Source organism: Schistocerca serialis, chromosome 1 (genome assembly GCF_023864345.2).
Source record: "Schistocerca serialis cubense isolate TAMUIC-IGC-003099 chromosome 1, iqSchSeri2.2, whole genome shotgun sequence".
Classification (NCBI taxonomy): domain Eukaryota; kingdom Metazoa; phylum Arthropoda; class Insecta; order Orthoptera; family Acrididae; genus Schistocerca; species Schistocerca serialis.
The window spans coordinates 622297546-622321607 of NC_064638.1; the positions used below are offsets into that span (position 1 = coordinate 622297546).

At 44.1% G+C, this 24062-nt stretch overlaps 1 protein-coding gene across 19 annotated transcripts in view; it reads right to left on the reverse strand.

The window, feature by feature from the left end:
- Positions 1-23311, reverse strand: part of LOC126478296 (RNA binding protein fox-1 homolog 3-like) — a 468968-nt gene extending 445657 nt beyond the window's left edge. For all 19 annotated transcript variants that reach the window (XR_007587441.1, XR_007587438.1, XR_007587439.1 and 16 more), the window contains exon 1: positions 22908-23311. Coding sequence is in view for 15 of the 19 variants with exons in the window: in XM_050103698.1 (XP_049959655.1) it covers positions 22908-22919 (12 nt within the window). In the remaining 4 variants the exon portion in view is untranslated. The remainder of the gene's footprint in view (positions 1-22907) is intronic.
- Positions 23312-24062: the final 751 nt, after the last annotated feature.

The window sequence follows — 24062 nt, forward strand, 5'->3', positions numbered from 1 at the left end:
AACTCATTGTCATTATGTTGCGTGGCTCCTGTAATATTCTGCATCATAGTAATACGTTTTGTTGGTGGACTCAGAGGTTGTGGTTCAAAAAACAGATTGTTACGATTGCTCAATACCGCTGTGTCCACTCTACATTTCCCCAACTGAATGAACGAATATATAATTTAGCATTCAACTTAATTATGGATGAAACACCCATTCCAAGACATTTCTTCACTTGGCAGACGCTATGACACTTGTTGCGTAATCTGTCGGGTCGCCAAGTTCTGAGCAATATAAATACTGTTCGGAATAAGTATGGAATGCGAATGATACCGGCCTATCGCTGAAGTGTTGATGCAGTACTTTGGCACCTGTGGAGAATAGCAACAAAACGACTGCTTTTAAAATATTATGCTTCGAGACTTTCAAGCTGCGCACCGCAAAAAAGAGATTAAACCTGCAGGTAGGGTTCCACAGCTAACGAGCGAGACCCATGTTGACGCAATGTTTACAACCGTAGTGGTTACGAAAGCATTGAAAATGGAACGTGGATAAATGGAAACGAGTCACGCGGTCGGGTGAAAAACGTTTCTTGGTACACAAGATCAGTGGTCCTTTACCGATATGCTGTCATCCAGATGAACGGTTGCTCGAAACATTCACCTCGTCACGGTCACGGGCCGATGGATGATGTACTGTGCTATGGAGCACGTTCGTTCACCTGGGCTTCCATGGGAATTACAGAGTAATTAAAGACACTATGACTGCTGTGGACTGCGCGCAGTTTCCAGCAGGATAACTCCCTTTGTCACGAGGCCAGAATAGTGCTACGGTGGTGTGAGGTAGCAAACTCGCATTATGTCGTTTTTCATGGGGGGGGGGGGGGGAGAGAGGAGGAGGAGGAGGAGGAGGAGGAGGAGGAGGATAGGGCCCTACTGGGACGCTATTTGACGCCAAGCACATGCGGGCAAACCGCAATTCAACGGAAATTGCGTGACCTATCAGTAAACATTTCATGCCACATTCGTCTGGAAACCTAGGAAATATTTGTGGAAGCCGTGCCAAGCAGGCTCGCTGCTCCGTTAAGTTCGAAAGGTGATTCAACAGCGAATGTGAAAGTGTCCCTAAACCGCCGTAAATTTTACAGCTCCAGGAATCGAAATATATAGTTCATACGCTAATTAATTACAATTAGAAAGTCTCTAATGGTATGTCACATACAAAACGTCCTGTTTTTCACCCTATATTGACTGTACCAGATTGGTACCAATCGTAAATTTTACGAGGGTTTAATGATCTAGGATAAAGCGGGTGATCATAATGTTGTGGCTCATGACTGTACTTTATGCCCATTACGTGGGGTTTCGCTCGCAGTTCCTCCAAAGAAATTTTCTGCTCAGTGCTGTTTCCTGATGGTCATCTGTTTCAGCTTCCGCAATGCAGGCGGGTTCTCACTTTTTTTACCCGGCGCAACGTAATCAGTAAATGTTCATATGTGTGTGAATTCTTAACGGACCAAACTGCTGAGGTCATCGGTCCCTAGACTTACACACTACTTTAACTTACGCTAAGATCACACACAGCCATGCCCGAGAGAGGACTCGAACCTCCGGCGGGAGGGGCCGCGCAAACCGTGACGTGGCGCCTCTAACCGCGCGGCACGTAATCAGTAAGAACAAAACTTTGCATCCCAGAAAATACTGACCATAATCTTCCCGGTAAATGACATTCTTTTAGCGCAAACTTTCATCACTGCTTCAATCGTTTCTCATGTGATTTAAGGTAAGACGTCTTTATCACAGCAATAAGCCGGAGCGAACAATGCGTTGGATTAATTTAAAACGAAGAAACACTGCTCAGAAATTCGTAGTTCAAAGCTACATCGTGCACTCTGTGTTCGCCGTCTTCGACGACTTTCACGTGGATCATATCCAAAAGATCTACGGCCACCTTTGGATTAAGCGGCCCGCGTTACTAAATTGCAGAGAATGAAACAACTGTCACTCTATAAATATTTGGCAACTTTTTAGGAACTTCAGTTGCTAATACACAGTTAAAAAAAAAATTGGTTCAAATGGTTCTGAGCACTATGGGACTCAACTGCTGTGGTCATAAGCCCCCTAGAACTACTTAAACCTAACTAACCTAAGGACATCACACACATCCATGCCCGAGGCAGGATTCGAACCTGCGACCGTAGCGGTCGTGCGGTTCCAGACTGTAGTGCCTTTAACCGCTAGGCCACTCCGGCCGGCTAAACAGTTCAAAACAATGTTTTTATGACGATATAACACTCAAGATTATCCATTTAAACGAAGGCGACTTTAAAAGATAGTGTAAATGGAACTGCTTCGCATACGTGCGAAGGAAGGAAGATTAGTATTTAACGTCAGTCGATCCGTAGGTCAAGTAGACACTTTGTAACAGCACCAGCATGATTTTCCGTTGATGTTGACACCGTGCCAGATCGAGAACTTTCCACAATGCCCCCGTATGTGGTAGATATCTCGCCCGGCCGTATAGTTACACTGGTGGTTGGTCGCTTCCCGGCGGCTGTTCGTGGAAGGCGCCACGAGCATGAAGAGCGAGAAGTCGGCGGGGGGAGCGGCGCACCAGCGCACGCCGTGTAAGGCGGTCAAGGCCAGCACGAGGCGCAGTGGGATATCTGGTCCCACGTGGGCGCCACCAGGAATCACTGACCCGCTCACAGCCTGAGCGACGCCAGCCGTGGGCGACGACTGATTCGCTACGCAACACGTGCCCCCATGGCGGCGCTTGCAGGCTTCGGCCGGTTACGCGAAGCAGCACAAGTGATGCCCGCCGTCCCTCCCTAGAGCACAAACACACTGACGCATGCCGTGTCGCTGCGCGATTCCACGCCGTCTCGCTCAGAGAGCTCAGTTTACGAACACAGTAATTTACCCACCACATCGGACCCTTTAATCGAGTGCGGAGTTACCGCATGTAACAGGTGGGGGAAGGTGACTGAAGCCTGTGGACAAACTTAAGTGCCACCGTATCTTCTGACCCCATCTGTTGCGCCGCGACAAAGCCTTACTACTGTTTCTGTTGACTCACTGAGAAGTTAGCTGCTCTAGCCCGATGTGTTTCATACGTACTGCAATACAACTGCAGAAGTATTTGCTCCTGCCAGAACGTAAATGCAGGAGTGGTCGTAACTGTCACGCGAAGGAAATAATTTTGCAACAGAATGCTGTATTACTATTAAGTGCACATAATAAAATCTACTGAATTTTCTCTCTTAAGTTTCTCTTCTCCTTCAAGTGTTGTTAATACTTATACACAAAGAAATGATAAAAGGTCCTGAATGAATTTTCACTCTGCAGCTTAGTATGCCGTGATCGAAATTTCCTGACTGATTCTAACTGCGTGCCGCACAAGTACTCGGAACCCGGAACCTTAGTCATTCGCGGGCAAATGTATCAGGTTCGAGTTTCATTCCTGCACAGAATTAAAACTTGTGTGAGGTTCCAAGAAAAAGTGTCAAAAAGTGCCAACGATGATGTCACTGAGAAAAAGTTTGGGTTATGACACTGACTGTGGACCTGTGTGTATGTGTGTGTGTGTGTGTGTGTGTGTGTGTGTGTGTGTGTCGACACGGATCTGGGCGTGGAATTTTCGTAAGAGTCATCCCAACATCTACCGTAACGGATCCAAGTAAACTACAGAAGCCATGTATCTGGCGGGTAAGATACGAATAAAAACTCCGCTACTCCCAAATGTCATGTCCAGCGACCCGTTGCCCATTTCGCTCAACCAGTTACTTTGAACTGCTTTCTCCAAATAATGAGGATAAAAACGAAGTTCAAACCGTTAAGAAACTAACGCTGTGATTCTCACTCGAACTTCAAAATATTACAAAGCTTCAGTAGATATCGCGAGAAACCAAAGCACGCGTGGGATGACACAAACAGAACGCTGTAATACCTCCATCAACCGTAGCTTAAGATACTAATGTTACGTCGTGTCGCGCTTTTTGTTAGCACAGAATAATTTTTTTGTTCATGTATAATTATAAAATATTCGAACACGTAAAACATTTCCCGTTTCGAAGCAGAACAGATTTCTACGGTGAAAATAACTGATTCTGTAAAAAATATGTCATGTAATGATTTCAAAAGTATATTAGCGCCATGCAGCTTACTGTTATTTCAATGTCAAAATATTGTTAATAGGAACACCACTTTTTTGTAGAAAGCGAAACGCTCAGATGCAACATGTCACAATAAGAGGACGTGTAGAACAGCGGGACCATACGTGATTTAAATGGCCGAGAGATGGCGTGCACGTAGGCCTAAATAGTGCCCTCTTATGTGAACGGGCAGTTCAGTGTTAGGCAACGATCATTCTGTGCGTTGCTGTCATATTAAGTGGAAACGTGTAACTACGTGCCACTACGCCTCGCCCATTTCATTTCACATGGTGAAACATCGGCATGTGAGTACGTTCGAATGGGGCAGAACGATTGGTCTCCGGGAGGTGGGTCTGTCGTTCCCTGACAATGCGGCCCGTACAGAGCACAATGCCTTCAACAGTGGGGTGTATGTGGAACCTGTGGGGAGAAGAGGGCCGCACACAGTGCCGACAGGGTACTAGACGACACAATGTGACCGCAGCGCGAAATGACAGCCATCTTGGCCATAACCGATAGAACAGCTTCGTTCAGTGCTGGCGCGACGTTTGGAGCACTGCAACGAGTATGGTCTTCTCTGCGTCGTCGGTTCGACGCCGTCTTTTGCGAGCTGGTCTGGCATCACGCATGACAGTACATAGGCTTCCACTGACCAGGACCCACCAACGCCGCAGACTGCAATGGGCAGTGAACGCCGACAATGGTGTGCTGAATGGCAAAATGTAGTGTTTTCGGTCGAGTTCCGTTTTAAGTTACCTACAGCAATGGCCGCGTATGCGTTCGACGCCGCGGTAGTGAGTGAACGCAGTCGGGTAGACCGCACTGTTGAACGACCTAGCGGACAAAACGCCAGGTAGGATTGTTTGGTGGCGCCATTGCCTGTAACAAGGATCTCGCCTCCTACCTCCTGAGGGCAATGTAAACAGCTACATCATGGACGTTTTACACTGCCTCTCCTATACGCCGTTCCACATGCTATACCTGAGCAGAGCAACGCTCGGCCGCATGTGGTAAGGAATGTGCAAGCATTCTTCGAAGAACGGGTATCACTGCTGCCCCGGCCTGTCTGTTCGCCTGAAATGTCTAACACGTCTAGGGTATGGTCAGTCGGCATCTTGTTCGCTCAGGTCGTCACCCAGTCACAGTTGATGTTTTATGGATGCGCTAACAAACCACGTGGCAGAGTATTCCCCAGCAGAATACCCACGCACGCTCTGATTGCAGCAGGTCGTGGCGCTACTCCATACCGAATTTCCATAGTAACGTAGCATGTATAGGTCTATATTGCCAATCATTTGTGTAGTGTCACGTCCCTAATCGGAATAAAGTTCACTGTGATCACATCTATCGGTCTTGGTTTTTCATTTTTTTCCAAACAGTGATACAGTTTCAGTTCAAAGTAATTCCACATAACACTGCTAATTCATTGTGTAAATCTATTATCAGAGTAAATACTTCACGATATGACACTGCTTACATTAAAATCATTTTCTGTAAACAAGTTTGGCAAATTTCAACAAAAAGATGCTTATATTAATGACTTGATACATAAAGCATAAGAGAAATTAGAGCCCGTACTGGGGCTCATAATTACCTCAGAAATTCAATTTTTGGTGAATGACGACGCCCGACTGAGCACGGCTGAAATGTGTTTGTCTTATTTTCTGAAGCCTCAGATAGATATCTAATCAAATTCTCAATAAAGAGGTAGATTCTAATAACAGCGTCGGATTCCGGAGACCATGAAATTTCCAAAGTCAATCGAAATGTCGCACCGGTACGAGTACGGTTGTCGAACAGTCCCCCAATTTCCGGGAGAGACAAGCGAATGGGCGGACAGAGAAGCTGCCGCTGCGCCGGCGGCTAAGCTGACCTGTGCCTTTTCGAGCGAGCCGTTCGATACGGGAGCGAAGCCGCTACGCGAGGAGACCCTGATACAACAGCTGTCCGTAGCGCGCCTCTCGACCTCAGATCGGCCAATCGTGTTGGCTGCTATAGCGCCCTCCTGCGCATCCCAGCTAGGTTCTAGGAGCGTTCAAGAATACCACACATTACACTTATCTTGAACTTCATCTGAGCTCTGTGTACTTTCAAATTTAGAAGGCTTCAATTATTTACAACACTGTGTTTCCGTAGTCATCAGAGTTGTGTCACCTTTCAAATGTAATATGTACCCGATAGTATGACTAGTGTTGAAAAAATATAAATTGAAAAAAAATATAACATGAGCAGTATAGATCCAGCGGTCCACAGTAAGTGAGCTGGAACGCTATATCACATGACCGCCGCCAGCTCGTGCTAAAGTCGCAACGCACCGGTACGTCACTGACGCGTAAACCGTCTCTTGTAGTAATTACCTCTAAATCGCTTACATAGTAACCCTTACTACTTGCATACTAAGTTCTCCTAATGGACTATTACAAGTACACTAAGTCTGACGTAAATCAGTGAGCCGAATTTCGTTGCAGGGTAGGTAGCAAGAGTCAGGGTAGAATTTGCATGCATACACATTATGTCCTCTATTTGTTGGATGTATTCCAATCTCGCTTACCCTATAGTTTTTTTTTAATTTCCTGGTGTTTTAATACATGTCCTATAACAGCCTGTCCCTTCATCTTGTCGGTATTTTCCATAGGTTCTCAGATTCCGTGGAGAATCATTTCATATCAATCCACCTAATTTTTCAACATCTTTCTTTGGCACCGTATATCAAACCCTTCGATCCTCCTCTTATGCCGTTTCCACACAATCTATTACTACCCTGCATGCTGTTCTCTGAACTCACATTACGAAAAAAAAAAAAAAAAAAAAATTGTAACACTGAAGCCCCTGCCCGAAACCATCTCCTGGTCAGGAATTCCCTCTTCGCCTGTGCTAGTTGCTTTTTATGTCGTCATTGCTTTGCGGGCCACATATTATTTTACTACTTCTCAATTAGTTCACAACAATTTTTACGTAAAATTTATCGCTAATCTCACTTCTGTCATCCTCATTACTTTCGTCTTTCTTCGGTTAATTCTCAATTCAATAGTCCGTCCACCGTTCCATTCAAGAGGTTCTGTAATTATTCTTCACTTTTACTGAGGAGAACAATGTCATCAGCGACTGGCTGTGCTTATTACGCCACCGGCAAAATCGTGCACGTACAAATTGTAAATTGACGTCTGAAGTCAATTTTACCTAACAATTTCGTGAATTTGAACATTATAATACCGCCGAATAAATCGTTTAAATTGCCTTGCCTTATGACTACGGAACTACTTTGCTCATTTCTTAGTTTCGATCGAATTTTCTTCGTAATTAGTTCTGAGTAACGTTGATTACCCTCACTGGTACGTTTAAAATAATAAAAACTAAAACTCTGCCCGAAAATGCCATGAAGGCCCAACGGTACCGACCTGCTGCGGTGTGATCCTCAGCCCACAGGCGTCACTGGATACGGGTACGGAGGGGCATGTGGTCCGCACACCGTTCTCCTGACCGTATGTCACTATGGTCGAATGTAAGGGAAACCAATTGTGCGGCCACAAATTTTTGTACGACGGTAGGACAGAGAGTATTATGAATAACACACTAAAACTCACTGGTGAGGATCGGCTGTGGGGGTCGGAGTATGTTAGAAGATCCTCATGTACCTTTTCTTGATTAATTCGAAAACTGCAGCCTCCAACGAAAATTTATCAGAGTACAATTTTTAACTACATTAAATTTTCAGCATAAAATGTCCTATTCATTTTTACTTCAGAACGAACAGTTTGAGCGTAGAGTGCGAGAGAATATGTGAAACCCTTGCCCGACGCGCTTGCACTGCAGTTTATGTGGGTTCTGTAGACCAATTTGAGGCTTTTCCCGACTTGATAGACCACAAGTGCCATACACAAAACTATTCGTCTCTACTTCCTCCACAAAACTGTGGTACTTTGTAAACAATTATCGCTTTCATCCCGTATATAAACCACTAAGTTACACGTGTCCCGGTGAAGTGAACTACTTGATGAAGATCCATTTTCAGCCCGCAGATTTGGCGAACATACTTGAAATGGGGTTAGCTGGCTGGTTGTGTTTGTAAAGAGCAATGATTATTAGTTTTGGTAGTGAGATGGTTTTTTCTAACAGGATTTCCAGCTTCATTACGAAATGTGTTACTCCCTCATTAGTCTCTTTAGTTTACAATGTACAACAACAACGAAGTATTTTAAAAAAGTTGTAAGTAATCCATTTTTTTCCTTTCATTCTAACGCTGCGCTGTTAATGAAGTACGAAGCACGGTCTATGAGATTGCATCCAGATGCGAGTGATTCTTTGTAAATGGTTTGTATGACACAAAATTAACCGAAGTATGAGGTAACGCCATCCGTACTAAATGTGCATAAGCAACTTCGAAACATTAGACGATCTTGTTACACTTAGCTATTGCCGTCTTTGAATAGCACCCATCACAGTCATAAATTAGACAGCATCGCAATATACACTCTGCTCGCCGCTGCGAGCAGAAAGTTCTTGGTGTAATATACACACTAGTCCAAGAACAGGAAGGGTTTACGACGAGACAAAAAAAAGCACCGGTCGGACTGTAGTCAGCTGACTTACTCGCTGATAAGTGCAAAGGGCGAGCACATGAATGGTTCTTTTGTTGGCTGCCAGCATATCTGTTACGAGCAGACAACGGATGGCATTCTGTTGCAAACCGTTAATTCCGGAGGCCAGAGTGGGCTATGTTATTCGTCGTTTAAGATTTTAGAATACGTTCTGCTACTGTATTCCTCGGTATTTTTCGCATGTATTCATTTCGTGTACAGGCTTGACTGTTTCAGTAAACTCAATTTCAACACAGTAGTGACCTGACACATCTGTAAGAGAAACCATTTCGTATCCAAATCTCATTTATTGCCATCGCGACAACTACGGTGATGTGTAGAAACAACTTTTATTTGTAACTATCATTACGTAACAACGAATTCGCAATTAAAAACTGACAACGTGAAAGTCTAATTTTTATATTACTTTTTAACGGACAAAACAATGCAAATATCTGCTTAAGATTTTAATTAGATTTTGTACTATTTTTGTGTAAGTGGTAGGATTTTATTTCACATCCCAACACATTTATCGATTACAATTGTCGGATTAGAGCTACGTAAAATAATTGGTACGAAGTACTAAATGAAAGGACGCAACTGTTAACTACAGTTCCATGAAGTTCCGCCAGGTGGCGACGCTACACGAAGCTTTCAAAATTGCTCCAAGCACGGCTGTCACTGAGTTTTTTTATGAAGGAATAGAGCATCGTAGATATTCATGGGCGCTTTCGGGATGTCTACAGAGACCTGTCAGTGAATAGAAGCTGGTGAGTCGTTCGGGGACGCGTCTGTAATCGCAACAAGGTCGCACACACCTACGACTTCTGCAATGTTTGAAAGTGCGGATGCACCCATTCGTGCGTGATCGACTGACCACAACCCAATACCCTGCTGCACAACTGGACGTCTCTGTTGGTAGTGCTGTCACATTCATCCCCCAGTACTCTAAGGTGAGTGCCCACTGGGTTCTTCGCCACGTAACGAAAGACCATTAAGAGCAACGAAGAATCATCTGTGCGGGATTGCTTACGTCTTATGGGGTTGACCGTGAAAATCTTTGCCGAACATCGTCACTGGCGATGAAACATCGGTTTACCACTTCGAATTGGATACAAAACAGTAATCCATGCTGTGGCGCCATATCACCTCCCCTCCGGAGAAAATTTTCAAAGACGCAGCCTCAACCGGTAAGATCATGGCGACGGTCTCCTGGTAGTCTGAAAGGATTATTCTGTTTGATGTCCTGCCTCATGATGAAACGATCAACTCTGAAGTGTATTGTGCTACCCTGAGAATATTGAACAAACGACTTCGGTGTGGTCATCGCCGCAAAAACGCAAACTAACTTATTCTCCCTGATAACCCCAAGACCCCCCACATGTCTGCACACCCAAAAGGAGCTAACAAAACTACGTTGGACTGTTCTTTCTCATCCACCGGATCTCGCACTTCCATCTGTTTGGCCCAATGAAGGATGCACTCCGCGGGCAGCAGTATGTGGATGTCTGGGAGTTTACTGATGCAGCAATAAATTGGCTCCGACGTCGACCAGTAGAGTGGTGCTGTGCGAGCATACAGGCCCTCCCAATAAGATGACAGAAGGCCGGCGTATCAAAGGAGATTATGTTGAAAAGTAAGGTTTTGTCGTCGAAAGGGTGGGGAGTAGTACGGTATATTGTAATCCTGAATTAAAACAACATGCTTTCAGAGAAAAAAAAGTGCTGCATTATTTACGGAATGCCTCCTCGAGTGTAGTGACCAGGAAACTAGGTCGCTAAGACGTCTAAGTTACTAACAATTTGCACAATGGTTTTCACCTTGCTGTTAGAATGCTAGAGTTACTGTGATCTATCGAATTAGAAACGCCGATAATCCACTGTGAAATGTTAAAGGAATTACAACTTACGAAGAATACGTGCATGAACCACCCACAAAATGGCAGTACAGGATTGTCAATTAACAATTACTCAACGACATGCAGTAAAATTCAGAAACTGTTGTCTATGAGCAAGCCACTTTACGGGATGCGATGCGCAGTACTAAATCTACTATTTCCCTCCTTCCCTCTTAAACCTCCAGAAGAGCTAGAATTTGATTTATCCGTCATAGCTGGCTACACGAATGTAGAAGAAATATGTCATCTGACTTAAAAAGCTTCCGATACCCAATGAGTGTCTCCGTGAGGCTCTTGGCCTTATTAAACTAACCCGTATGTTCCCTATTTTTTCCTTTAATCTTACCTGGTAAAGACTGCAGACTCACGAGTAATACCAACGAGTCAGTATAAAGTGAGTTTAAGTTACTCTTTCCTGGCAATATTTTTTAGGTGGTCGTTAAATCGCTCCACATTTACACATTGGATATATGAGGGTTGTTGCTGTTTCCAGTTCCTGCTTCCAAATCCTGCACCTAACATTAGTGGAATCTTCCGCCTAATTTTGCAAGAACGTCACATTCTTGTTACTCCGAGCGTCCTGTGCATATCTCATCAACTATGAACAAATTGACAGAGCTTCTGCAGTTTTTAATGAATAAATTAATTAAGGTCAGCAGTACAATCTATAGTTATGCGTACCGATCCAATGAGGCTTTCTGTGAAAACGAACTACTTTTTGCCAATCGCTTGGAAGGCTTATTTTGCCCAGCGACGTACGATAAACTGCTCGGAGAACGTGGGCAACTTTCTTCCCATTACAGAATCGTGCAAGTACATCAGAAGATGCTATAGCCTTTGCTACTATGCATATTTTAACTAATTTTCTATTCCGCAGTTATTTACTTGATTTTCATTTCGACATTCGAGGAACGAGTGGAAGGAGGTACTATTTTACCATCTTTCACAATGAATCCATTTCGAAAGAAGGAACTGATTTCCAGATTCTCTGCGGCATCCCAGTTTCGGTGCCAGTACTATTACTGAACAGCTGTATACGTAACTCCTGACTTCACACATGACTGAAACCGCCGATATGCCTCAATTTTGAAAGAGAAAACTCAGTAATATTCTACATCTTTATTCTTCATGTGTGCACCTTACTTCCCAACACAGTCACCCTGGCGACGAGCACGTCTCTCCCAACGAGAAACCAATTTATTCCTCCCAACGAGAAACCAGTTTGTATATATCGTCACTGTAGAATGTTTGACTTTGTTCACGGACCCACACCCTTACTTCTGCATGCACCATTCCAACACTCGCGGATGTTATGTATGTTTCGGAGACAGATACAAATCGAATGGGTCCAAGTCGCGATTGTATGGAGGATGACAGTGACCCCAAGTCGTGGGACTGTTGCAGATATCCCTGCGCTCATGTGTGGTCTGGCATTGTCATGCTGAAGGAGAGGGTGGCTGCACCATGTGTGGACGAACTCTTCGAATTCGAAACTCGATTACAAAACGCTGTTTCTCACGCACTGACAAACACCGCAATGTTACACGCTACAATGCGGAGCCCTCTAGCGGCAAAGGGCTGCAAATATGGTGACTGTTAATAACGCTGGTTTTATTTTAAAAGCTTTAATATTTTCCACAAAAAAGAATTCGGAAGCATTACTTTATAGCATGACCTCGTTGTAGAGTAAGCGAGAGAAGTTCTCTGACGCTTGGCGCGGCTGTTTCGCGCGTGTCTACCTCAACAATTCACCCAACGCAGTTTTGTATACGTCTCCAAAAGCGTCATTATGTTGTCGCAGCCGTTTGCGTTTCACAGCCGAAAAACTGGGAACAACGCTGCTAGCTGTCTTGAGTTCATCTCCCGTTGTCTGTGCTGAAGGATAAGACGTCAGTTCGGTCTGCAAAATTTTACAACCAAAATCACATTGTTCTTTGTTTTCTTTCAGTTTTTGTCTGTCAACGAGGATTTGATTTCACTGAAATGTGTCGTGACTCAAGAGACTGCTGCCGAATGTTAGCTGCGTTTTAGAAGTACGTCCGGTAGTAATACACTACATCAACATCATCTTCAATCCAGCACACTGCAGTATTACTGAACAGACAAAGGTTGCACCTTAGATACTTTAACAGAAATGTAGTGAAGAGATCCAGTATTTATAACTATAACAGTGAGTTTTTAATTATTTTTAGTTTTATAAATGTTCACATGAAAGTGGCATCATAAAAGGTTGACATCTAACAGAGAGGATTTCTTGTACGTTCAACAAATGCAATTTCCTCTGCATTCAAGTGAGATATCCAGCTGTACATGTGTATAACACTTCGACCCTCCATTGTGACTTTTGCTCCAATCTACGCTTGCAGTCGGTGGGTCGGGATGTAGAATCAACGACTTCGTCAGATCGGCGTCTGTGGATGGGACAGTTGCCCCGCAGAGGAATTGGATTACTGTAAAAATGAGGGGCGGACGCGATAATGATAGCCTATGACCCCATGCGTCAAATCCTCAACTTATCTGGCTCACATCCAACCACAAACACAGTAACAAACGATTCATTGTTACATTGGCGTCCGTAAGTTACGCCGGTCGGTGTGGTCGAGCGGTTCTAGGCGCTTCAGTCTGGAACCGCGCGACCGCTACGTCGCAGGTTCGAATCCTGCCTCGGGCATGGATGTGTACGATGTCCTTAGGTTAGTTAGGTTTAACTAGTTCTAAGTTCTAGGGGACTGATGACCTCAGCTGTTAAGTCCCATAGTGCTCAGAGTCATTTGAACCTTAAGTTATGCGTCTCATTGAGATGCTATCTTCCCCTTGCTTTTCTTGCAGCCAACTGAAAAGTTTGAAGCACTGCTGGTATATATTATCTCATCGCAACTGGAAAGCTTTCTAGAAACTTATTATCCTCTGATTTGGTTTTTCAGCTTCCTTTTATACTTTTGTATCTAAGGAGGGAAGGTCTCGTCTGATTTTACGGGGTTTAGTGTGGCCTTTGTGTCTTTCCGATCCGCGTGCGATAAATGAGAAATGTGAACTCTGGTTACGTCATTACCACAAATGCGTCGGAACAGGATGAACGTGCTGTGCTGTTACTCGTTTCTTGACTGCCGAAGGACAAACACCGATAGACACCCATCGGAGAATGAAGAAAGTGTATGGGGTTGCATGTATATCGAGAACTACCGTTGTGGAATGGTGGGGTGCTGCTGCTTCATGATAACGCGCGTCCTCACATTGCAAATGTCGTAACGCGCAAGTTACACCAACTCATGGGGAAGCCTCAGTCCTGATCTCTCCCTATGAGATTATCGAGCCTTAGGTCCCTCAAATATGGCCTTGAAGGATCGACGATGCATGTTGGTGCAGGATGTGCAGCAGGCAGTTCCTGACTTCTTCAAGCAGCAGGAAACGATATTTTGTCAAAAGTGTATCTTCAACCTGGTGCGTTGGTGGGTTAGAAAATATGATCACTGGACAAAATATTACTCACCCTTAAAGAAGTAGGCTGGTTGCTTTGGAGCGCCGTAAATTGTGTAGAGTTGGCACCAGGCAGACTCTTCGGTGGATAAAACATGGTAACTAGGCTATAGCCGACTGAAGACCAGTAGTGTGAAACGAAGAGTCTAGATTTCGCCTCTTTTCAAACCCTACATGGAGTCGAGGGCGCTCTTCGGCCGATGAGATGTTTGACCCGCTTGTGAGAAAAGTGTATTTTAGGCTAAGGTGGTTCTGTGATGTTTTGGCGTGTTTTCATACCATGATTTGTGAACCATTAACCTTTTCATCTACGTCTTCATAATGACTATGCCGTGGACATTCCCGTTTCTCCCCCCCCCCCCCCCCCCCCCCGAAGAACAGCAATTTCAGAGGACTGCATATGTGAGTTTTTGGCTTCAGTACTCACGCACTCCTGGATACATTGTCGGGAATCATCCTCTATTGATCCCACAGAGAATGTCTGGGACTATTTGGAACATAAAGTGAAACATCCCCCGCGATTTGCTAGCCCTAAGGGATCTTCCTCGCCAAATTGAGGCCATTATCAAAGCTATATGCGATGTCATACAGTATTACCGTGATGTCTTCTGGAGTGACTAATATTTTCCCAAATATATATACCTTCTGAGATCAAAATGCTAACTGCCTTACTGCATTTGGCTCATGGAACAGATGTAATCCAAAAACGATTCGTTCACTGCCCATAGGTCATGGTCACGCAGAGGCTAAAATGAGGTTTACAATTTGTCGTAACTTCAATCTTAATCCCTAGTATTATTCCATCAAGATACCAAGTAGGTGGCGCAAAGTTTGAAAGACTAGGCTCGCATGCGGGAAGGAGGTGACTCAAATTTCCTAGTAGTAATCCAGATTTAGGTTACCGTTGTTTCATTAAATCACTTAAAGCAAATGTCAGCATTTTTCATTTGAAAATGTACGGACTGCTTCGTTTCCCTATCTAATGACTTTATGCCAAATGCCCACAGTGAATGCTTTCTACCCGACGGGTGCCACCGGACAAAACATATTAAGGAAAGGGGTAATGCAACTAACCACACATGTGTTCGACATAATCAGGATTCTCGCAAGGTCTACTGCAGCACAATATCCCGTACACTCCACAATGGATAGTAAGTTGCAAGCATCGGCGATTATTTCCGAATTTGAACCCTCTGTTAGCACAAGACGGGAAGAGGGCGACAGTTTCACAAAAAGGGCCAATAGCTGGAACTATGTTCGAAGCGCCCGAAGCAGTCTGGATGGAGCCTGTCACGAGCAAGTTGACGTGAGCGGCGTGACACGAACGGCGCGCTGGCGGCGGCTACTCGCTGTGAGGAAACGCTCAACCAGAGTAGCGGGCGGGGGAGGCTAGGCCGTCTTGCCGCTGAAAACCGGTCCCGCGGCACACTGGGCGCATTCCTGTCGGCTGCTCTTTAAGGCCGCTCGACCCGACGTCCTCTCACGGCTTTCTCCTCGTGCCGACGAAAGACGTAAGGCTTGCTTCTGTTGCTTAACCGAACACAGTTTTCAACCGGCAGTAGCCTTCAGACAACCGAAGATTGTTTAGGTGGGCTCTTAACTGCTTCAGATACGTCACCCTTACAAAACAGGACAGCTTAAGAGGCAAATAATCTGCTTTTATTCTGCCATCCCTTCCAAAATACCCTCCACAATACCAGTTCTTTGTTACATGTTTTGCAGTACTTTTCCGTCGTTCCTGATAGTAATTACATCAGATGGCGGCGGACAGGCGTGATTAATACATTTTTTGCTATCAAAATTAACAATTTTTAAATGTACTAAGTAATACGAAAGCGTGCTGAAAAGTAATACCTCCGAATTTTCATTCTGTTCACAAGATAGGATGTTACGTCCCATGCATATTACTCGGTTGACTTCCACGTTTCGCTAGAGGGCTCCGAATTTTAGTATGTAGCATGGTGGTGCGTGACGTAACTGTGTCGGTATATTGCTAGACATTCAGAAAACTGAAAGCACTAATTCAAAGACTTCGTCCATCCACTGAGCACCCTCCTTCAGCATGACAATCCTAGGCCACGCAAGAGCGCTGCGACATTTTGCAACAATCCGACGCCTTGGGTTCACTGTCATCGACCATCCTCTACACAGTGCCGACTTGCTCACATCCGATTTGCAACCGTTTCCAAACGTAAAGAACACCTACGACGACTTCACTTTCATAGTGAAACAGTAGTACAGTTGTGGCTCTGCCAACAAAGTCAAACATTCTATCGTGACGGTATCAACAAACTGGCCGGCCTCTCGGTGGGAGAAATATGTTCGTCGCCAGGCTGACTACGTTGAGAAATAAATATGTACACTTTAAAAATGATGACGTAGAATGTTAACCAAGTTGGTTTTATGTGAAAACTTGTAAGAAGTTTTACATAAAAATTAGGAAAAATTACTTTCCACAACGTCCTGGTAAATGGTGTACTCAACTAAATACCTAGTTTCAGATGCATGGCTCACTTTGTTAAATAATGTATGTATGTATGTAATATGCTAATTAGTACTTTACTTCCTAAAATCTGTATTTCTATGTTCTCACTGGAACGCAGAAAAACAGGGAAGTTTTGGGAAGGGATCGCGTAAGTACATCTGGTATCAACTTGTTTAGCAAACAGCCTATTCTGCTCTTTCTACTACTTGGTGTCTGAGCACCCGAGTTTGTGCCTGTAATTTTACAGGGGATAGTGTTTCACTGACTCCTATTGGTGTTGGCGCAGTGCTGCTTAAACGTACGTTATGACTCTGTCCAGAATAACATCAAAGTGTTTGCGGTAGGAGCAGTGCTGCAAAGACGTTCGCAATTAATTCCGGACGTACTATTGTTTCGCAGACGGAAAAATGGTCGTATAATAGTAACTGATGTATTGATATCCATATGATTGACAATGGAGCTCTGTGGAAATATATCTTTTCTCCAAGAATTTCTTCGCAGCTGGTATTACATCGTCTTCCATCATTATGAAAACTCAGTGAAAGGAAGTTTGCGGTCGCTTCAATGTCAAAAGAGAAATTTTGATTTATTTGGGCACGAATGGGAGAGGAAATCTGCCCTGGTTTTCTTGAACGAACAATTCCGGTACAAGACTGAAGTGACTGTGAAACACTCTAAAATCAAAAGTATGATAGTCGTGCTTTGCTCCGGAACCTCACTGTCTTGAAAAACAGCGAGACCTTTCTCGGTGAGCATCCATAAAACTCACTTTCTCTCCGAAAGAAGCTGGCTTTGTTCGATAAAACTGAATTGGTATTACTCTTCGTAGGTAAACTGATGTCTGTAGAAAGATGCACCACAACTGCAGTCAGCAATGTCTGCCCGTCTCTCCTGCGTCCCCTGCAGTGCACTTCCGAAAGTTTCACTCATCAGGGTGAAGTTCTGAAGGCTTCTTCATTGATGGAATAGTTGATGTGACGCCATCGGCGTCACTTTTACTCGCTTGGAAAGAAACTGGACGCGAAGCAAACCATGAAAATCGCTTAACGCTTTCGGACTTCTCTAATGGGGAAGGTTGCCATATTGAAATACGAAGACTCTGGAAGCACCAAGCGTCCGTCAAACGTTTATATGTACCTATACTAAGTCATCGTGCGTCAGGCAAGAAAAATGAACGATCCATTACTTTTCCATACCTATTCAACTGAGCGTGTTATTCCAGTGTTTAATGCTGAGTGCTTGAACTCACCCCAAGTAGCGGATTGTTGCCCTAGAGACTTTAAACCACTTCTTGCATATATCTGAGGCAGACAGAAGATCCACAACCACAACCAAGACAAATTAATTAATGCCCCTAACCTTTAACGAATGCAAGTATTTTGAAGTGGGTCAGTAACGTAAGACGGGACATCGAAGTTGGTGTGTCTAAAAACTACTGCAGATTAAACAAATGCAATCAAATTAAAGAAACATTCTTTTGAATGAGGGGAGGTGGGGTGGGTAGCGAAAAGATTTTGCTACCACGTAGAGTTCGCATAAAAAAATAGAAAATTTTTACGCTGGGAATTCAGCCACGTCAGTGCTTGTATAACAGTCTATCGGGCGAACTTGGCGGCAGGTGCCGCTCGTTGCTCGGAAGCAGGCGGCCAAGGTCGAATGAGAAACGAGCAGCGGGGCGGACGCGACGCACGGAGGTCGTTAGCTGATACGCCGCTGGTTGTGGACTATCAGATAAACGCCCCGAGTCTTTGTATTTCGAAACGGCAACCTTCCCCATTAGAGAAGTCCGAAAGCGTTACGCGATTTTCGTGGTTCGCTTCGCGTCCAGTTTCTTTCCAAGCGAGCAAAAGTGACGCCGATAGCGTCCCATCAACTATTCCATCAATGAAGAAGCTTTCAGAACTTCATCCTGATGAGTGAAACTTGGGAAGTGCACTGCAAGGGAAGCAGGACGCACGGGCAGAAAATTCAACCGACCTGCGCGCACGCACAAAGAATTCTGAAGACTATTCATTTTAAGGGGCTCACCTACCTTATGTTATATCGAAACGAAGGCCACTCTTATGAATTACAATTACCGAAGCATATTACGAAATCATGAGCGAGCATAAAGAGAAGCACTGCGCAACTTACAATTATTTAAAAAGGAAGTATGGGCTATTGCAACTGTTCACAATAAACATCTACGGGCCACCGCGCGCTGAAAGCCTTTGTATACAGAGCTAATGTAAACACGTTTGTTTTGCCTCGTTTACATCCAGCTTCTTCTGCCTGGGACCTTATCTTTTCTCAGCGTTGCTTGCTAAGCTCAATGTCCACGATGCTGAACCCAGCAGGAGACAGGCACTATATACATTTGCGGCGGGTCGTAATCGACCAGTCACTAATTACACTTCTCTAACAGCAAGCGTGCACCGCACATATGGTATTGGATGCCCTTATGGTCACATTTTCACACAAGAAATAAATTTCCTGTAAGTCAATGTCATGTCGTTTCTGGTGTACAGGTGTGTGCTCGTTTCATAACGCCATAGAAAAATGTGTGTACTTTGTATGCTATGGTGGTTCATTAAATACCACACTGATCGATATATAAACATTCTCTGCAAGGAGTCAAACACTAATTAACTGGAGAGCACGTACTTCTCTTCCTTGATCCGTACTCTACCGAAAGTCTCCACTTTCCCCCCCACCCATGGTATCTGGGTTCAAGTCAGCTCCTAGAAGAATAAATAAAAGTATTATAGAGTTCTCCAACAACACATACAAAATCTTCCCTCACTCCTTTCTTAGATGTACGCTAAGCCGGCGTATGGTCAGAATAATCTAAACCGGTGTCCTAAATAACTGAATCGAAGTAAAAGCTGCTCTCCGGCGCCATTAAAGTGAGTAACTGCAGTGGAATTACACTGACATGTGTCATCAGTCCGTAAATGTGTGATGACGCATTCGCAGGCATACACAGAGCTAACACGTGGTTATGTGATCGGGGGATGCCCTCTGCGTACCAGCAGCGGACGACGGCTTGGGCGCGAAGTTCGGCTGGACATCTGGCAACGAGGCGGGCACAGAAGTCTGGTAGCATGACGGCCTGCGCCACATGCACATGTTCTATTAAACAATCCCTCCAGGCAGCTGCACGCAGCGTCCTCCATTCTCTCGCCGCAGTCACAATCATCGCGTCAGTCCGCCAATCGTTCAAATTTAATCTCCGCTGCCTTATATTCGTTACCTACGTCCTGCCAAAACGCAAAGGTTCTCTCACAAAACAGATTAACTGCTTTTGAAACTCCAGTTTTTATGTATTACTAGCGGATAGCTAGAAATATACCCAAACTAAAAACAGACTACGGAAGTTTACACCAAAGCTCAAATACTGAGAGCAATTTTATTAGGTATTTCGCTGAACATGCTAATTTGTATATTGTCACCAAACTTTATTCTATCATCGAAGTTACTGTAAGCAAACTCGCTGCTACAATATTTATAAAATTCACGCAAATTTAGATTTACAGAGTTGGCGTAGTGATAATCTGTTTACTAAAAAATTAGACATTTTTCGTATTCAGATGTATTTTGAAACTAACTCAAATTCGCTCAAAACAGACAACCTAAAGCGATCACGTAATTTGGTGTAGAAAAAATATGGGAAATGGAGACATGCTGCGAAGAACACTGACTACACATGCTCCCCAAGCTTGTTAAGAACCATTTAACAATGAGCAGGTAAAGTACTTTCACAAAAAAACCAGTTTACATTATGCTGCAACTTCAGTCTGCAATGAAAGAGGGCAACTGGCACGTTAGAATGAACCCAAAGTTCATAAAGCTTGACAGACGTATCTAATATTTCCGCTGTTTTATCTTCAAGCACCATTTAAGACCACCCCGGGTTTTCAAACAAAAATACTGTGCAGTTTCTCCTGGTTCAGAATTTATCCTTTCCCGATATTATTTTGCAAACTCTACTCCTTCCACGAGCACCTCTACAATATGCAGTCGCAACACTAAAGAGTAACAATTCAGCTCGTCTCCTGCAAACAGACTGAATTGAGCCGTTTTCTCAATTGCCTAAACGGTGGGAAACAAATTCAACTGGTCTCAACTGTTAAAAAGAGTGTTTACAACTACTTTCAAAACATGAAGTTCATAATATCAGCAAGCGCGTGGAGTCGATTGCAAAAATGCTTTCGATCCTACTTCCACGCAAACTGAACTATCGCCCATACGGATCTGCAAAAAGTTATCAGCGACTGAAATAACCAATCAATTTGATTAAAGGTATGAATCAAGGGCAAGAAAGAGGCATCGCCCGTAGCAGTTTCAACGCCGGGACTTTTTTCGCAAACAGCAGACGGACTGGGTGAGTCAGACTGGTGCATATGGGCGTACTGCTAACAGGTGGCACGTTGAAGCTTCACGATGAAAACACCGCCGCGAGACGCTCTTCCACGCGTCTGTTGGCCCCAATTTCACGGAAAACCAGAAACTGACTTTCCTTGAAACTTATCTTGCGAACTGCTCTACTCTGAAAGACGAGTTCTCCCTTATGGCTTACGTCATTCATCCAACAAGACTATCGCAGCGTATCCACTCTTTAAATTCATGCTCACGAACATTACATAAAATTAAATGAGCACGTACAATAATTAGCTAGCCACAAAAATAACTGTTAATGTCTATTGATTATTAATGGGCCATCTTGGTCAAAGGCTTTCTTTTATCACACTTAAAGACACGATAACACGAGAATGTCTTTTTCTCAAACAGTACCATATCCGCAATGATCGAACTAGATTTACAGTCCTAAAGTGTAACTGTCGCCCGTGCGCATGTCTTACAGAGAGCAGGGCGACACTGTAGGACTTAAGATGTACTGCGCAATCAATTTTCGTTCAGGGGAAGTTCGACGCATCTCTTTGGTGGCTACTGTCGCTGCGGACAGATGCATTAGTGTAATTTTGTAATCTAGGCTGATTACCTTTGAGAAACAGTTACCAAAATGTTAAATAAAGCATGTTCCAATCACTACTGGAAGAAGCATATCACAATTTGACAATAGCACAGCACTTTACGAACAAAAATAAAATGAAACATTATTCGGTTTTTCTCCATATTGTGAAAACTGTATCTCCAACGAAATCTTGTGTCACGCAGAACAAATGAGCTAGTTGCTCTTCCATATGGTACACAATTGCTGTTTACGCTAATACGTCACGATAGAAACACAAAGTCAGTTTTTTAATAATGTATTGTTGAATCGCGAGAACAAAACAATAACATATCACAAACAATGCCAATATAGCACCCAAACTAAATCAAGACAGGGGATGGATACTATCCACATTAAATTTTTATAGGAAGCGTTTATACATTGAACGAATCTAAAATGGATATTTCGTCCAAATAACTGACGTTCCCGTGAGTGCTACAGAAAACAAGGGAAATCCATACTGTAACTACGTAAATTCCCCTTCAAAAAGGAATCCCCGAGCATCACTGATCCCATCTCCAGTCTGACTCCGCAATATTTGGGCGGCGTTTGATGCCAGAGAGCAAAATGGCCTTCAGCCGCTGACCCGCCAAGCGAATGTACACTCTTCGCTTACGAAGCTCTCTGATCACACTTCGTCACTCGCCGTAAACACGAATAACTCTCAACCGCCGGCGTACTACTAGTAGTACTGTGTCGTCAGTTCCCGTTCCGGCATTCTTGCTCGTTAATCTCAATACATTTCCGGTAATCATTTACTAAATGAGGCTCCTGCCTTGCAAAAGGAAAATTACGTGTGCTTTTGACCATACATTACACTGTCAATACGCCCCTAATTTACCAATATTCCTGCTAATTCAAGAGCAAAAAATAAATGTTACAAGAAAGAACGATAATTGATACGGATAGCATATCAAGTAAAAATCGTAAATCACATCTATGGACTGAGTCTCAAAAGCTCATTCGCTGCGCGATGGTAAACTAAATAAGAAATGCACGAACGCAATAGCGTGCAACCAGTATCGCTATCAACGATGCACGAACAGTTTAAACAGTATTATATCACACTCAACAGCTATGGTCATTTCTCCTAGCTCTCAACTACTATTCCTCTACGTAGAACACTCCTCATACAGTTTACTAACTTCGTCTGACAGCACCTACACAGATAAACAAAACACACACACACACACACACACACACACAAAATAAGCTTCTGATTTTTGACGAATTGATGAACAATGTGAACTCAGCGACCACACCGCTGCGGAGCAGCGGTCGATTGCTCAGACGTATTGCGTTATCCTAGAGCACTAATCGACATAAGTAGTGGGCGTACTTACTGGGTAATACATTCCCTGCGGCGGAAGAAAAAATGCCCCTGAGCCCCACAGTTTGGCTGTTGGTGATGAACGGCTAGCACATAGAAATCTCTGTACCGACGGCACACCGCACTCGCCCTTGCCCGGCTTACGACCAGCCTGGACGGAAACACCGTTCACAACACGTCACGTTCAACCGGCGACGGAGCTACACGGACTGGCCACTCTCTCGGTCGGGAACACGGTAACAAGCGCCGCAGAACTGTGACTACGATAGCCGGGCAGCAGGTTAGGCACGCTCGTAAGGCGAGGGGACGCGAAACGGTAAGCGACTGCACACTCACACACTCGCGCGGGCCGGCAGCACACTTCACTTTCCCGACTTGGCTGCTACCTTCAGACTGCCCCACCGCCTCTACCGCCTCGCCTGCAGAATGCAGATCAATGAATTCCCCTCCGCACCGCCAGCCAGCGGGGACTGTTGCCAACTCTTCGCGCGCGACTCCACCGCCCTGACATCTAGCGGCAGCTGGTGCAACTGCGACAATCCGACGGACAGCGCCCTCTTCTCGGCTGTGGTGGCGGTACTGAATCCGACTGAAACCGTAAGCTTTCATGTACGAGCATGAAACTAATTCTCAACGAATTAATGTTAATTCTTTCAATTAAACAAAAGTCTTCAAGTTAAACGCTGGTACTTTCCTGATGTCGAAACAGTGACGGGAACATTATCATATGCACAAGAGACTCCCGTTCCCAGAAAAAAACTCAGTAATGAGGAATTAAAGACAAAATTTCATTTCTTATCAATTGTTATGTAGTGCCACGTAAATTGGGCTTGTCGTTCCTTCAGTGACGTGTCAATGGTTTCCAAACACGGTGGACGCAATCGTGGTCCAAAATGTAAGACTGGTTTATTGGTGTGCTCTTCGTTGTGATAAGAATGGAAGATGCAATACAGACATTCAGATTTAACGATTATGAAACGGATCAAATAAATTACATATAGTGCATTGCGTACCTTAAAGAAAGTGATAAGTAAAATACATCTTCAATTAAAAAAATCGTAACATACAATTCACTGCCAGAAGAAAAGGAACACTCACAAGAACAAGGTCATTTTATGAACAAGTGACGTGACAGGTAGTTTATCATTGTAGGAATATAAGATGATAA